This window comes from Lepisma saccharinum, chromosome 22 (assembly GCF_977018435.1).
Source record: "Lepisma saccharinum chromosome 22, izLepSacc3.1, whole genome shotgun sequence".
Lineage (NCBI taxonomy): Eukaryota > Metazoa > Arthropoda > Insecta > Zygentoma > Lepismatidae > Lepisma > Lepisma saccharinum.
Genome location: NC_139250.1, coordinates 7,513,636 through 7,528,261, shown reverse-complemented (window position 1 = coordinate 7,528,261; position 14,626 = coordinate 7,513,636). Strand labels below are relative to the sequence as shown.

General features: G+C 39.7%; 1 protein-coding gene across 2 annotated transcripts in view; it reads right to left on the bottom strand.

Annotated features, from left to right (window-relative positions):
• Positions 1–5,883: 5,883 nt before the first annotated feature.
• The window catches only part of LOC146004998 (uncharacterized), a 41,404-nt gene continuing 32,661 nt past the window's right edge, over positions 5,884–14,626 (bottom strand). For both annotated transcript variants that reach the window (XM_083144104.1, XM_083144105.1), the window contains exon 3: positions 5,884–8,323. In XM_083144104.1, the coding sequence (XP_083000230.1) occupies positions 7,334–8,323 (990 nt within the window). In that variant the 3' untranslated portion in view covers positions 5,884–7,333. The remainder of the gene's footprint in view (positions 8,324–14,626) is intronic.

Below are 14,626 nucleotides of genomic sequence, written 5' to 3'. Positions count from 1 at the left end.
GGCGCCCACAGAGGGGGGGCAAGGGGTTCACTTGCCCCCCTGAGATTTCTGGAAAGAGTTAATGTAATTGGAATGGTGAAATTGTGGAGATATTTTATAACGAAAAAGTATTGTTTTATGTGACTTACAGGCCGTAAGTTACAGCAACTATTGTTATTATTATTGAAGTGATGTTACATTTAAGCTTTCAGTCTAATGTCTAACTATAAAATAAAGCTGTTTGTCCTTCATGAATTAATATGTTAAGTATAGTGTATATATATATATATATATATATATCGTAGATATACAGACTATGAAAGATATAAATGTATGTAATTTTTAAAAATATATATAATGAGTAGTAGTATTAATTATAATAGATGTAATAATAATAATAATAATATAAGTTTTTATGACTGCCCCCCCTGAGAAAATATCCTGTAGGCGCCCTTTGAAGTTAACCCAACTTTGAAAACTATTGTTGGTTTATGGTTGCGTACCTACCGCACAAATCAAAGGGGTGCCACCACAACTTGAAAAGTGCAGAATATTCAACCCAACTTTTGAAAAATTTCCAGGGAAGAGGGTTTCTAGTAACTACGCCCTTGCGTCCTGAATATCTAAATTCTCGAGAATTTCACGTTTTGAAGAGCATGGTGTTGTTGTTTTTTTCATAACGTCAGCCCCGGCTCTTAAACTGCAAAATGAATTTTGAAACTCTGAAACTCTACAACTGTGTCCGTTTAGAAGCACTCGGTTGAAACTTTCCAACGTATCAGATACTGTAAAAAGTGGAATGCATAAAACTATCTTCAAATAGGGATCATTTTTAAAGTATTAAACGCCTATATTTAACGATATTTTGTTTTTTACATATTTATTTGTTCATACAACTGAAATTTATAATCATTATCTACTTTTTTGTGCTAGATAAAATATTTATATTTAAATGGATGAGTGTTTGTTTTCGAAGAGGCGTGACTACATGCATGCGCATGCGCTTACAAGAAAAGAGAAACGGTCACTTTCACGATTTTTTTTTAAATTAACGGGATGACCGTACAGTATGATATAATTACCGTATCTTCTAACAGTGTAGTATTTGGTAAGTTCGTCCTTTACAGGGCAAAGTTAATTTTGGAATCAAGCATTATATGCTTCTTTGTTCTGGCATTTAAATAGCGCACTTAAGTGTTTCTAAAGTTTCTAATTTACTTTTCTCTTTACTTTTAGAGGGTCTTGTGCAGCACGATCGAGATGGAATCTAATTGTGCAACTCATATCAGTGTAAGGTAAGCACAAACTCAACCTATTTTGTGTTGGGGTCAGAAACCGGTGCACTGTTAGCAGAGTTTGAAATTAAAAAAATGTAACTGAATAAGTGACGAACGGGTACGTGTGTAGAACCGTATTTCGGGATTGGTCCAAATAATAATAATAATGTTATTAAAATTGGTCATTTGATTATCACAGAGCTCTACGCCATAAGGGGTCCCGGGTTCGAATTCCGGTCTGGCCAAAGGTGTTCTTTGTGACTGTCCCTTCATCATATCACTCATCCTCATCTTCGCAATTAGCCAAAAGTGGCAGAAAAACGTACTAAAATAAACCAAATAAATCTGTAGGTCAATAATTACACTGGGCAACTTTGATTTCATTGCATGGGAGGTTGTAACGGTTCCAGTATGAAATCGACCCACTGAAACCAGATATGAGTTCAGAAAACCCCCATCACATCAGGTTTTCTCAGAAATTACATGTTTCGTATTGTTAATATATGCCGTGTTATCCAAGCCACAAGACAGTCAGCTTGTATTTTGCAACAACATCCATGAAGTGATGCATAGATTGGGACTACCTAAGCACGACCCTAGTGAATGGAGACTTTTATTGATGCGTCAAAACGCAGTTCGAAAAGTGTCCTCCTCAACAATGGCAACACGTATGCTTCCGTTCCCATTGGTTACTCCGTACTTCGGAAAGAATCTTATGAAAATTTGAAACTGTGTTGACAAAGATTAAGTATGGAGAACATAAATGGAAAGTGTGTGCCGATTTTAAAGTGATAGCACTATTACTGGGTCTACACCTAGGTAATACAAAATCTCCGTGTTTCATTTGTGAGTGGGATAGCGGAGGAAGGTCTCAGCATCGGCCCCGAAGACAATGGATCAAAAAATATCAAGCAGAAGTGTCTTATTGAAGCATCCGACGTTCTCTTACCACCCTTACACACAAAATTAAGGGTGATGAAGAAATTCGTCAAGGCATTGAATAAAGATGGGCAGTGCTTTTCTTGAAATGTTGAACATCTTCCAGTTTGTATGTTATGTGTGTTGTGTACATTTCCATGTAGCAATTGCATGCAATCTTGGAATGCATATGTTGAATGACGATACTCATACATTCAGCTTTTTGTTTCTGATAATATATTGATTTATTTCTGTACATTCCAATGCCTTATATGATATAGTACAGTGGGATCCATGAGTATTACCGTGCCAATTGTCCATCACCATGTTCGTGCACTTTATTTGACCCAATAAGAGCTTCAAGAATTAAAAGAAAACTCAAAACAAGCTGTTGACAACTTTTTCACCCGTATACATAAAAAACCATCGCTTAAAAACACATAGGATGTAAGAGAAAATTGAATGAAACTAGTCGTGGACAATTTGCACGGTAATGCTCATGGATCCCATTGTACATTACATTTTTTATAATGTATGACTGTTATTTTGTATTTCCGCACCTCAATATATAACTAAACATGCATAAAAAACCACATCATTTACGTACTACGACTTACCTTCACATCAACTTTGCAAAGAATTGTGATGTGATCAAGAAAAACAAACTGATTACATATTTGGATTCAGCATACCCGAAATATATGGAATCACTTATCAGAGTTTATTCAGTGTTATTATTAGTTTATTAACGGTTAAAAAGATGGTATAACAGCACATATTCATCGTCTGTCTTTTCTTAGAATTTACAATATCTATGACTTTCTTTCAGCGCAGGCACATTTTAGCGAGATTTCAGACCTAAGCGACACGCCACACATGTCTCTTGGAAAAGAGCCAGTCAACAGCAATGTTTCACACAGTAACGGCATGACAGGCTGCACAAGCCTGCATTTGATTGGTGAAATTCTCAAACGATACGTGTCGCCTGTCGCTTAGTTGTGAAATCTTCTTTAGAGGAAGACTTTGATGCGACAGCTTGATGGCCTTACAAGTAGCTTCGTAGGGATTCTGTAAGCCAAAACTAGCGCTTTTTATTTTCATTTCATTTAATGGGTAACAACTCTAAGAGACAGTCTTTGGAGGCAAATGCCCACTTGCATTATGCCGTAGTCACGCTTTTCGGTCCCTTTCCGCGGGGAGAGGTGGGGAGTAGTTGGAGCAAATGACGTGAAATCTCCTCTCCTCCTCCATCTCATTTCCTGAAATTGTTCCGGCACGTTGTTCTCCGGCAGTTACAGTTTAAACCGCACGTTTCCAGCAGGTATTTCGAACGATTCCACGACCGTTTTCTTTTCCAAGTTACCAATCACCCAAGCCGAGAAATGTATGCTATTACCATGTGGTCGTGTTAAGTATCACAGGAAATGTTGTACTTTAAAGATGGAATTTTGATGTCACGTGAGAACCAAAAGATCTGACTACTCCCCTGCCTTTTATCTGAAAATGTTATTTTCTTTATTTTGTTTTCTTCGTTTGTTTCTCTTCCACGTAGTACACCCTGAACTACTTTTGCAGACTAACGAGGCTCTGGCGTCCGAACCTGCATTCAGGGTAATCCTCTATAGGAATTTATTGTCTTGTATGTGACAATTCCTCCATCCATCTCATTGCCTCACCATACATCCTCAAGTTCGTAATTAGGCAAAAGTAGCAGAAACAAGAAGAAAAATAAAGTACTCCGTTTGTTGTTATTTATTTATTGTAATTGAAGGAAAATTAAGATATTTCAACTGCGATATGAATAATCTCGTTATTTTACACTGTAAAAAAATGACTTAAGAAATGATTTGTAAGATCGTCAATTTTCGCTGAAATCCAATTATCGCATAAAAATTAGAAACCCACTTTTTAAAGTTTTTAAAGACCATGACATAGTTAACCTAATTCATATTAATTCCGTTTTTAAGAATATATATATTATGCATGCAACTCAAATTTATAAGATGATCTACCTTAATGCATGATAAAATATTAGAATTTAACATGTATATATTTAAGTATATTAGAATTTACCCATGTATATATTTAAGTATATCGTGTGGATTTGGTAATGCATAGCTTCTCCTCATACGTTGTGGTAACCTGTATAGTGAGATCCATGAGTATACCGTGCAAACTGTCCCATCACCATGTTCGTGCACTTTATATGACCTAATAAGATTGTCAAGAATTAAAGGAGAACTCATAACAAGCTGTTGATTCTTCTGCACCAGCATACATAAAAATATATCCCTTAAAAACAGATAGGATGTAAGTGAAAAATAATGAAAATATTCATGGACAATTTGCACGGTAATACTCATAGATCCCACTGTACTATAAATATTTAATTCCAGAGGAGAAATAACTGTTGTTACAAGATCGCTATAAGCAACAAGTAGAATATGCTGTCCTTGTTAATATGTAGCAACTAGAAATTGTTAGCAAATAATTTTAAAGTGACATAATTTAAATTTTAAAAAATTGAGAAAATTTTTCCAGGCATTTATTCCCCCAAAACGCTTAATTTTGAGTTTTCGCTTTGCTGCAACTATATAGTCCAACCAGTCCTTTATAATAATTAATGCAAATTATTGACTAATGAAATTATTTGTGAAATATGTAATATTAGATTGACATTAATTTTTCAGAAGGCGACAACAGCCCCCCTCCTTATCCAAGGAGAAAATTCTCAATTTTTTCTGTGGTTTTCTGTTTCCCAGAACTAATAATATAAATATATTAGCTGTCCCACCTGTGTAAATTTCACCTTAGTTTCATTTTTAATATTACTGGGAAGAGAAGCTTATAGATGAAAAAATAAACATGAAAATAATTATAACTTATTCTTCTTTTATTCGATACTGGCCTACAGTCAGACTTTTCTTTTCAAAATTAATTACATTGTTTTATTTATAAAAAAATGAAACTAATAATACATTCAAACATCACAGAAATTTACTTAACGAAAGAATAAACACGTTTCTGTATACAGTCGTTCAATTAACAATTGAAATTGCACAGATTATTTTACAGAAGTCACAACAACAATTAATGACACCACAAACATTAACTTAGCAACAAACATTAAAATGGGAAAAATAATAAAATTATTCAAGTTTTGTACCATAAATGTCTTTCTTTTTTAAATTTCCTGTTTGTCATATTTTTTACTGGATTCAAAATTCGAAGTGACATGGGGGAATTTATTTTTGAATAAAAGCGAAAGAAAGCCAAGACGTCTATATACAGGTGAGTCAATAAGACACTTTACCAGTCTCGGATATTTTACGGTAGTTTTCATTTTTTACTTTGATGTGAGACGTTTTCATAAATTAACATGAAACGAGAAATGGCTTTATATTTTTTATCAAATTTCTAGACATAATTGAAAAGGTTGGTATTGCTGCTACAACTATTTTTCGTCGTCTTCTTCTTCTAACGTCCAAAAATTCATCTATAGCCTGTGCTTAAAAACACGCAATGTAGGGTGTCGCTTATCGGACACAAGTTAAACACCATCGGCTAGGTTAGGCTTGTTAGGTATAGCATAAATAATACATTGTCGAAGCCCCGAAAACTGCAGTGCATTTTGTGTTAAGAGAACTAAATCCGACAAGCCTAACGTAACAACGAAGACATTCCACGCTAACGTTAAAACACCGATGGTGTTTAAGTTGTGTCCGATAAGTGACACCCTACCGTGCTACCAGCCAATGGCAATGCTTGATACGGTTGTCCCAAATATATTGCGTAAACCCAATTAAGAGTCTATGTGAGTATCTCGTTTTTTTCCTTGTTGATATGTTTTAATTTTGATTATGAAAAATATATACTGAATTTCATGAAAATACACATGCCATTTCTCGTTCACTATTCGCAAAAGAAATACGGCAACACCAAGGTAATACATACAGATGTGTCCGTCGGACACCTTTTGACCTCACTAATTTTCATGTGGCGTACATGGGAAGCACTTATAAATGTGATTAAAACTATAGATGTTTCCATGATAATATAACTTATCTTCATGCATATGTGAGGAATTAATTGCATCAAAGTGATCAAATCAATACACCATCTCTCTACATCAAATCGAGGGTCCTCACATGACGTCACAGAATTATTTTCGTTAATTCACCCGGAATGACCCACATGTATAAATCCACGTTGGGTTCAACTGACATCAATTAGTGAAAATGAATTTGCTTCAAAAATAAATTAGACTTCATTTTCGTTATGTTAGTAGAATGTAGTCTTGTGAACTCTTGACTAAAATTCATCACACTTACAGTTAAGATTTTGCTCTGCTTGTCCATTTCTATCACTATTAAACAGTAAGATTTGATAAAAATGTACTCGTTGTATCCTGAATTGGTGTGCTTCCATGACAATTCCTTTTTCTTCACATTAGGTGTATGGTTTTGTATTGTAACCCAGTTTATATAACAACTAGTTTCTTCACGTTTGATCTAGCAATACGTCTAAATAGAACACTATGGAATCTTCCTGAAAACTTAACTTAGTTAATAACCATTTATTACAGGTTTGGCTTGAGAACTTCACCTGAATAATAACCATTAAATACAATTTGTCTTCATAAGAAATTGATTGAATGTTGAATTCAAACTATTTGTATGCGACAAGTAGCTAAATATTGAAATTTATTTTACCTAGTTGAGGAACAGGCATTTGAGATGGCAGAAATAATGCTAAGTCTATAAACACAAATATTGACAAGTTTCTACTGCAGTGATAGGTAACATATAATGTTTTTCAAGGTTCTTGGTTTACTTCGTTAAGAAATCTGTTTTGAGGTAGTGTGTTCTTTTCTTTCAATGTTTATATCTGAACTATTAGGAAAGAATGATTACATGATAGAGCAATGTAGAACTGCTAGCAAAATCTGCCGATTTTGACAATGAAGTAATTGAATGAAGTCCATACAAGAGGACATTTTAGGGCAAAAAATCACAAGTTTTGTAAGGTCCCGGCTGTGCAGTTATTTCGAACTCTTACAGAAGATTCTGGCACGGCACAATCGCAGAATACTCCAGTCTAATCTGATATTCCACGGTATCTTTGAAGAGGGGGTGGATTTCACTAGAATTACACAACACTTAACCTAATTGAGGTATTTCAGTTGGTCGTTTAGTGAGATCTAGCGGCGAGGTATCTTTGCTAAGAGATTGGCCTTCTGATTTGACTACGTCATCCAAGAGATTCTTGTCACCTTCTTCTCTCCTTGCCGTTGGGGAGTCTGTGATCAACTTGCTCACAGACGACAAGTCCTTTCTCACAGATAAGTCAATGGGCTCGTCTTGCTCGACGGCGACACCAGCTATGGGGGGGCTTGTCAGGGTGCTCGCGCTGCCCCCACGGTGGAGGTAACTCTCCGCAGTTTTCCTGTGCAGATCTTCTTCGAGCGGTGTTGACTTGGGAGAGAGTCCTGGCTTGAACGCGCCGAACCCATATGTGGACGGTGCCGCCTGGTAGAGGAAAGACGGATGCAAGGGAAAGACGGACGGATACGCGGGCGCGAACTGGGGGAACTTGAAGTGCCCAACCACCGGAGAGGGCATAAGGGGTAGTCTCTGGTGGTTGCTGAACGGGTAACCACCCTTATTGTCGCCCAGCGGCGAAGGGGTGTCTAGTCTGTAGCTACCACCACTAGTCGCCGAGTCTTCACCCTCAGTTGAGCTCCCTGATAACCTAGAATCAGGCGTCCCGACTCTACCTTGCTGCATATCCTTGTAGTCTGGTTCTTTCGGAGACTCCTCTTTGCTGCCGTCGTTCGAAGACGCCATCGAGAACCCACCAATCCTGTCCTGCGGACTGAGCGACGGTAAGCCTCCCTGATAGATGCCGTTGAAGACCGCGCTTTGGAGCGTCGAGTTTAGGGACGTCTGCTCCTGTAGGAGGCAGTGGATCTTGAACCAGTTGGACCTCCTTCCGTAGCGGGACCCGCTCTTGGACATCCCCACCATGAGACACTTGCGAAGGCGACAGGCCTTGCACGACGTCCTGTTCTTCTTGTTGATGACGCACTGCCCATTGTTCTTGCACTCCTGGACAGTCGTCAGGTTGTTGTATGTGCGACCGAAGAAAGACTGAAAAGATAAAAGACATGGAAAATGAATGATTTGTGTAACTTGCTGTATTCATTCTTGTTGTTAAACAGCGTAGGAATTCAACAATTACTAGATATATTTACTCGAGTGTTGCAAATGATTACCTAGACAATTACAACTTTTCCTTGAACTTGAAATTGAGCTGTACATCTACATATCCCTACCAGAAAGGATATTGCTGCAAACAAACGTAAACCTTCAACATTTTGAATCAGGATTTCCAACCTCATTTTCAAATTTGTACCCATAAGAATATTTTCCAGCGTAGATGAATCCTTGCGTGTAAGTATACGAGGATGACAATACCAAAACAGCAAGGAGGTGAGTTATAAGGTGTACAATAGTGAAGGTAAGAATTTGAACGTAACTACATGTACAAAACAAAAATACCTATCGGTACTCTACTCAGCTTTACTGAAAGAAGAATGTCCTTGGTACTCTGTGTGTGTGTGTTGCCGGCCCCCGTGGCGGAGTGGCTAGCACATCGCGCTAGGACGCCAGGGATCCTGGGTTCGAATCACGGCCTGAGCATGGATATTTGTGAGCGTCAATTCATCAATTTCATCACATCATCCCTCATTCCCATCTTCGCAAAATTAGCCAAAAGTGGCAGAAAAGAGAAGTAAAAATATAGCAAATCAATCAAAACCTCTGTGTGTGTTGCAGAACGATGATTGTTTATTGATTTCACTCTCGCTTTTCTGTCACTTTTGGTTAATCGCGAAGATGAGAATGAGTGATCATGATGAAATTAATGACGGGACACTCATAAAGAACACCCATGCTTAGGCCTGGATTGGAACCCGGGACCCCTGGTTGCTTTTGCTTTCTATTAGAGTAAAAGAACTACCACTGTCATCTGGTTTTCTAGGTTGGAGCCCACCACTTCTTCTCAAGTAGCTTCCCCCATTATTCTCAGTACCTCAGTACACAACTATTGTTTTCATCTTCCTCTCCGACCCGTTTACAATAGCGGCGGATGACCCCCATCAAAAGAATCTAACGAGAAGTCTCCAGATATACATTACGCTCGATTTGATTGTATTTTATGAAGAACCCTTTGAAGACCTTGTACTATAAACATTCTTGGGAAGTGCATCTTCCGTACGAATTATTTTCATCTCCACCTCACGTTTGAGTGCATCCCGGTTTCTTTGCTCACTCTAGGCACGTCCAGACTTGTTGACGTCCACTGGACTTTTTGCGCGTCAGCCTTCCTTGCTGAGATCAGATTCGCCCGTTTCAGCGGCGTGATTTACACCAGCCTCCTCTTAGTCGGCACCATTACAGCTCTTTGTTGACAGAAATGCATAAAGAATGCATCCATTAATCGCACCTAACGCTCTTCCGACAATGGCAGGACCCATATTTGGTTGGACACCCAACAACCGAACCCGGGTACAGTATGGGATATGTCACCGCTAAAAGAAGCTCGATTCCATTGTGCATTGTTACAGAGAACCATTCCCGATTTTTTTCCTTTAAATTTATTTTTGTCCGCACTCTATCGAAATCTCGTTCCCACGACCTTCCGGGAACTACTTTCTATCGCGGCAGGGGGACGTGCAATGACCTGACCTCAACCTTACGAAACAGGTCGCCTCGGTTGCTTTTTGGTTTCTGCACGGAGTACAAATCAAATTCATCTCCTCCCCCGACTCCCTTTCTATATTTACACACTTATATATCAAGCCGGGAGACATGCACGTGTAGCGTACTGCTGGGAAGACCGGCCAATGCCGGGCGGGGATCGTCCCGTGCCGTATCCTAAAAAGTGCCGCCTTCAGGTTTTTTCGCAGTCCGCGTGTGTGTTTCTTGATCTATGGCAAGCGCTTGCGTGTGGATTTATGTCGGAATCGAATAGAAAAAGTTTAATCGAGCTCCTCTTCAGTCTGTGATCAGAGGTCTATCTAATTTTGATTAGAAGTGGCTGCCGACTCTTACGAAGCAACTTTTGCCAGAAGTGGCTGTTGTAGATACTTCGCAACAACTTTGACCAGAAGTAGCTGTCGATACTTACGCAGTAACTTTGGCCAGAAGTATAATTCGACAGCGATTTTGAACACAAGTGGCTGTAGATACTTTGCAACAACTTTAGCCAGAAGTGGATGTCGATACTTACGTAGCAACTTTGGCCAGAAGTGAATGTACGTGTATTTTCACTGTGATTTTGATCATAAATGGCTGTAGATACTTCGCAACAACTTTGACCAGAAGTGGATGTCAATACTTACGCAGTAACTTTGGCCAGAAGTATAATTCGACAGCGATTTTGAACGCAAGTGGCTGTAGATACTTCGCAACAACTTTAGCCAGAAGTGGTTGTCGATACTTACGTAGCAACTTTGGCCAGAAGTGAATGTACGTGTATTTCCACTGTGATTTTTGATCACAAGTGGCTGAAGATACTCTATGTGATCAGAAGTATCCGGACACCCACCTGAAAATAAAGTACAAGATTGGACAACCATCCATCGGGAACACTGGCAGTCAATACAGTTTTGGCCCACCTTTAGCCTTGATGACAGCGTTCACCCTCACAGGCATACTTTCAATCAGGTGCCGGAAGGTTTCCTGAGGAATTTCAGCCCATTCCTCGCAGAGCGCCAAAATGAGAAGAGGTATTGATGTGGATCGGTGTGTTCTAGCACGAAGTCAGCATTCCAAAACATCCCAGAGATGTTCTATGGGATTCAAATCAGGACTCTGCACAGGCCAGTCCATTAGTGGGACGTTGTTGTCGTCAAACCACTCCCCCACAAGCCCTGCAGTATGGATGGGTGCTCGGTCGTGTTGAAAGACACAATGGTCATCCCCGAACTGGTCTTCGACAGTAGGCAGCATGAAAGCTGTTAAAATGTCAACGTAAGCTTGTGCCGTGACATTTCCATGTAAAGCAACAAGGGGGCCAAGCCCCCTCCAGGAGAAACATGACCACACTGTAACACCGCCACCTCCAAATTTCACTATCGGCACTATACAGGCTGGTAGATGTCGTTCATCAGGCATTCCCCACACCCACACCCTACAATCGGATCGCCACATTGTGTACTGTGATTCATCACTCCACACAACGGTCTTCCACTGTTCTATGGTCCAGTTTCGACGCTCCTTGTACCACACGAAACGGCGTTTGGCATTTGTCTGTGTGATGTTTGACTTATGGGCAGCTGCTCGGCCATGGAAACCGAGTTGCCGCACCTTGCGCCAAACAGTAATAGTGCTTGGAGTAGATCCTGATGCAGTTCGGAATTCCTGTGTGATGGTGGCGATGGATGATTGACGATAATGCTGTACGACCCTCTTCAACACTCAATGGTCTCTGGAGGTCAACATGGGAGGTTGGCCTGCACGCTTTTGGGTTGTACACATCCCTTCACTATAACATCGGAAACAGTTTACAGAGGGATGTTTAGGAGGGTGAAAATCTCACACGCAGACTTCCTACACAAGTCGCACCCAACCAACTGACCACGTTGAAAGTCTGTGAGTTCCTCAGACCATCCCATACTGCTTTCTCACACTGTCTGCAGACTATTGAGTTCGCTGACTATGTGTTCCGCGTGCTAGATGGCAGTACTGTGTCGCCCTCTATGATAAACACACGTTTTGCGGTGTGTCCGGATACTTTTGATCACATAGAGTACTTCGCCACAACTTTAGCCAGAAGTGGATGTATGTGATTTCACCGTCGTTTTGATCAGAAGTGGATGTTGATGATTACGCAGCAACTTTGACGAGAAGTATAATTCCACAGCGGTTGATCACAAGTGGCTGTAGATACTTGGCAACAACTTTGACCAGAAGTGGATGTATGTGATTTCACAGTCGTTTTGATCAGAAGTGGATGTTGATGATTACGCAGCAACTTTGACCAGAAGTATAATTCCACAGCGGTTGATCACAAGTGGCTGCAGATACTTGGCAACAACTTTGACCAGAAGTGGATGTATCTAATTCCACAGTCGTTTTGATCAAAAGTGAATGTAGAATCTTCACAAGAACTCTGGCCAGAAGTAAATGTGTATGATTCCATAGTCGTTTTGTTCAGACGTGGCTGTCGATACTTACGTAGAAACTTTGGCCAGAAGCGTATGTGTATAATTCCACAGTAGTTTTGAAGAGAAGTGGCTGTAGATACCTTGCAACAAATTTAGCCAGAAGTGGAGATATATGATTCCACAATGGTTTTGACCAGAAGTGGTTGTCGATACTGAAGCTTTGGCCACAGTGGTTTTGATCAGATGAAGATGAGTGACAACATGATGAAATTTATAAAGAACATTCACAAAGAACACCTTTTTCCAGGCCAGGATTCGAACCCGTACAGATACACAAAAAAAAAAAAAAAAAAAAAAAAAAAAAAAAAAAAAAAAAAAAAAAAAAAAACAAGAACATAAATGGACATTTCATTACTTCGAGAACAGAATCTACAAGCCATCGGTTGCCAAGCGACACATACGAACACAACTCGTCTGTGGGATGGAACATTCCAAATTGGATTAAGTTGCCAACAATCTCCAGAACCCTCCCATGAGCTCGCATTACGCAATGGGAAACATGGACGAAGCGTGCAATGATACAATTTTGATTGTCGGCAAATTACAGTTTGCAACGTCAACCACGGCATTGTCTTGTGTCTGAGAGGGACCCTGATTGCCGGAAATGCCTCGAGCACCAAGTGACCAAAAGATCTTCAAGGTCTGATTACGGAACTGGAAAATTACGTCCTCTGACTCAAAGATAGTTATTAAGTAGAAATAAGAAGAGCGTGGCTTTAGGAGGGGCGGGGAAGCTTAAAAAAACAATTGTCAAAAGGAATAATCAAGAAGGGGGCTTCATTCATTCACTAGAGTCAACGGACAAGATTTGTCGTTGAGCCACTCTTGCCATTTTCATGTTTTTTTTGTTTTGTTTTGTTGTTTTCCCATCGGCTTCATTTGCTAGAACGACCTTCACCACTGACAAGTACTTGTCTTGCAATAATTTTCAATTTGTATATTTTGGGAAATAATGTCTCCATTCGATTGTTTTTTTCAATTTGTGGAAATTTCTTGGGGAATTCCATAATGTTTGTTTAGATGAATTTTATGCGGAGAATATTTTCATTGCTCTTAAAACCTTATTTAGTATTTGTGCTTGTGAATTGTTTCTTATGTTATGGCTCTTTTTTGCCTCTTTACGCTAATCGCGACGATCAGGTTAAATGGTGACCAGATCAAATTGATAAAATGGATCGAACACTCATTGCCATGCCAGTGGTCATCTATCGCGAATTCATCTGTCCGGCTGAAATCGTATTTAGCAGTTGTGTGGAGAGAATGAAAGGTAAATTTGACACGAAACGGAACGCGAAACTTTAGGGAACTTTATTACCAAAGCGACACGGGAGCTTCACACGAAATTGACAAACAACATGGGATTCCTTCAGTCTGTATTCACTGCACATTGCCTACCACCAGACCGAAGCGACAAGATGCACGCTATTGACAAGACAGCACAGTTCGAATGACACGTACGGAGCTTTCAGGCCCAAGCGACAGGCAACACGTGTCGCTTGGAAACTAACTCTCAATACCAAACGCAACCTTCCCAACTGAAGCGACACGATAAGCAGCTCTTGTTGATTCGATTGTGTGGGTCGGACTGGGTCATTATCTCAGGGAGTTTTCAGACCAAAGCGACACGATAAGTTGCACGTGTCGCTGGAACTGGCACCATTATATTAATATCGTACATCGTGTCGCCTCGGTCTGTCGTTCTTACATGCGAGGTGAATGCTTGGTTTAAACTGAAGGGGCTCGTGTTAATAGTCTCTCTGCCACTTCAGTGTAAGGGAGAAGTGTCGCATGAAGATTTCACCATTTTAACAGAGCCTTGTGCGGCTCGTCGTGCCATTGCGGTGTGAAATGTTGGTGTTGCCAAGCGGCATGTTTCGCGTGTCGCGTCGATCTGACGGCTGCCATACAGCTCCCCACGTCTAGGCTTACCATATTTATTTGGGCCCAACCCAGGACATATTCGCGATCACCTCATTACTGCTGAATTTGTGTTTTTTTACAAAAATAAATTGGAATTACTTAAAAGCCTTGACATTTTATTGCAACATTAAACCATAAATTGAACAAGAAAAAATATTAACATTATTTTCTAAAATCGATCGATTAATTTTCAAATGTTTAATTGAATAATACATTTTCTGATGTTTAGAAACCTCTCTGTTCTAGGTAGCATTATCTGTTAGTTGACTGAGTTGTACTTTTCACAAGACATGACTTTTTT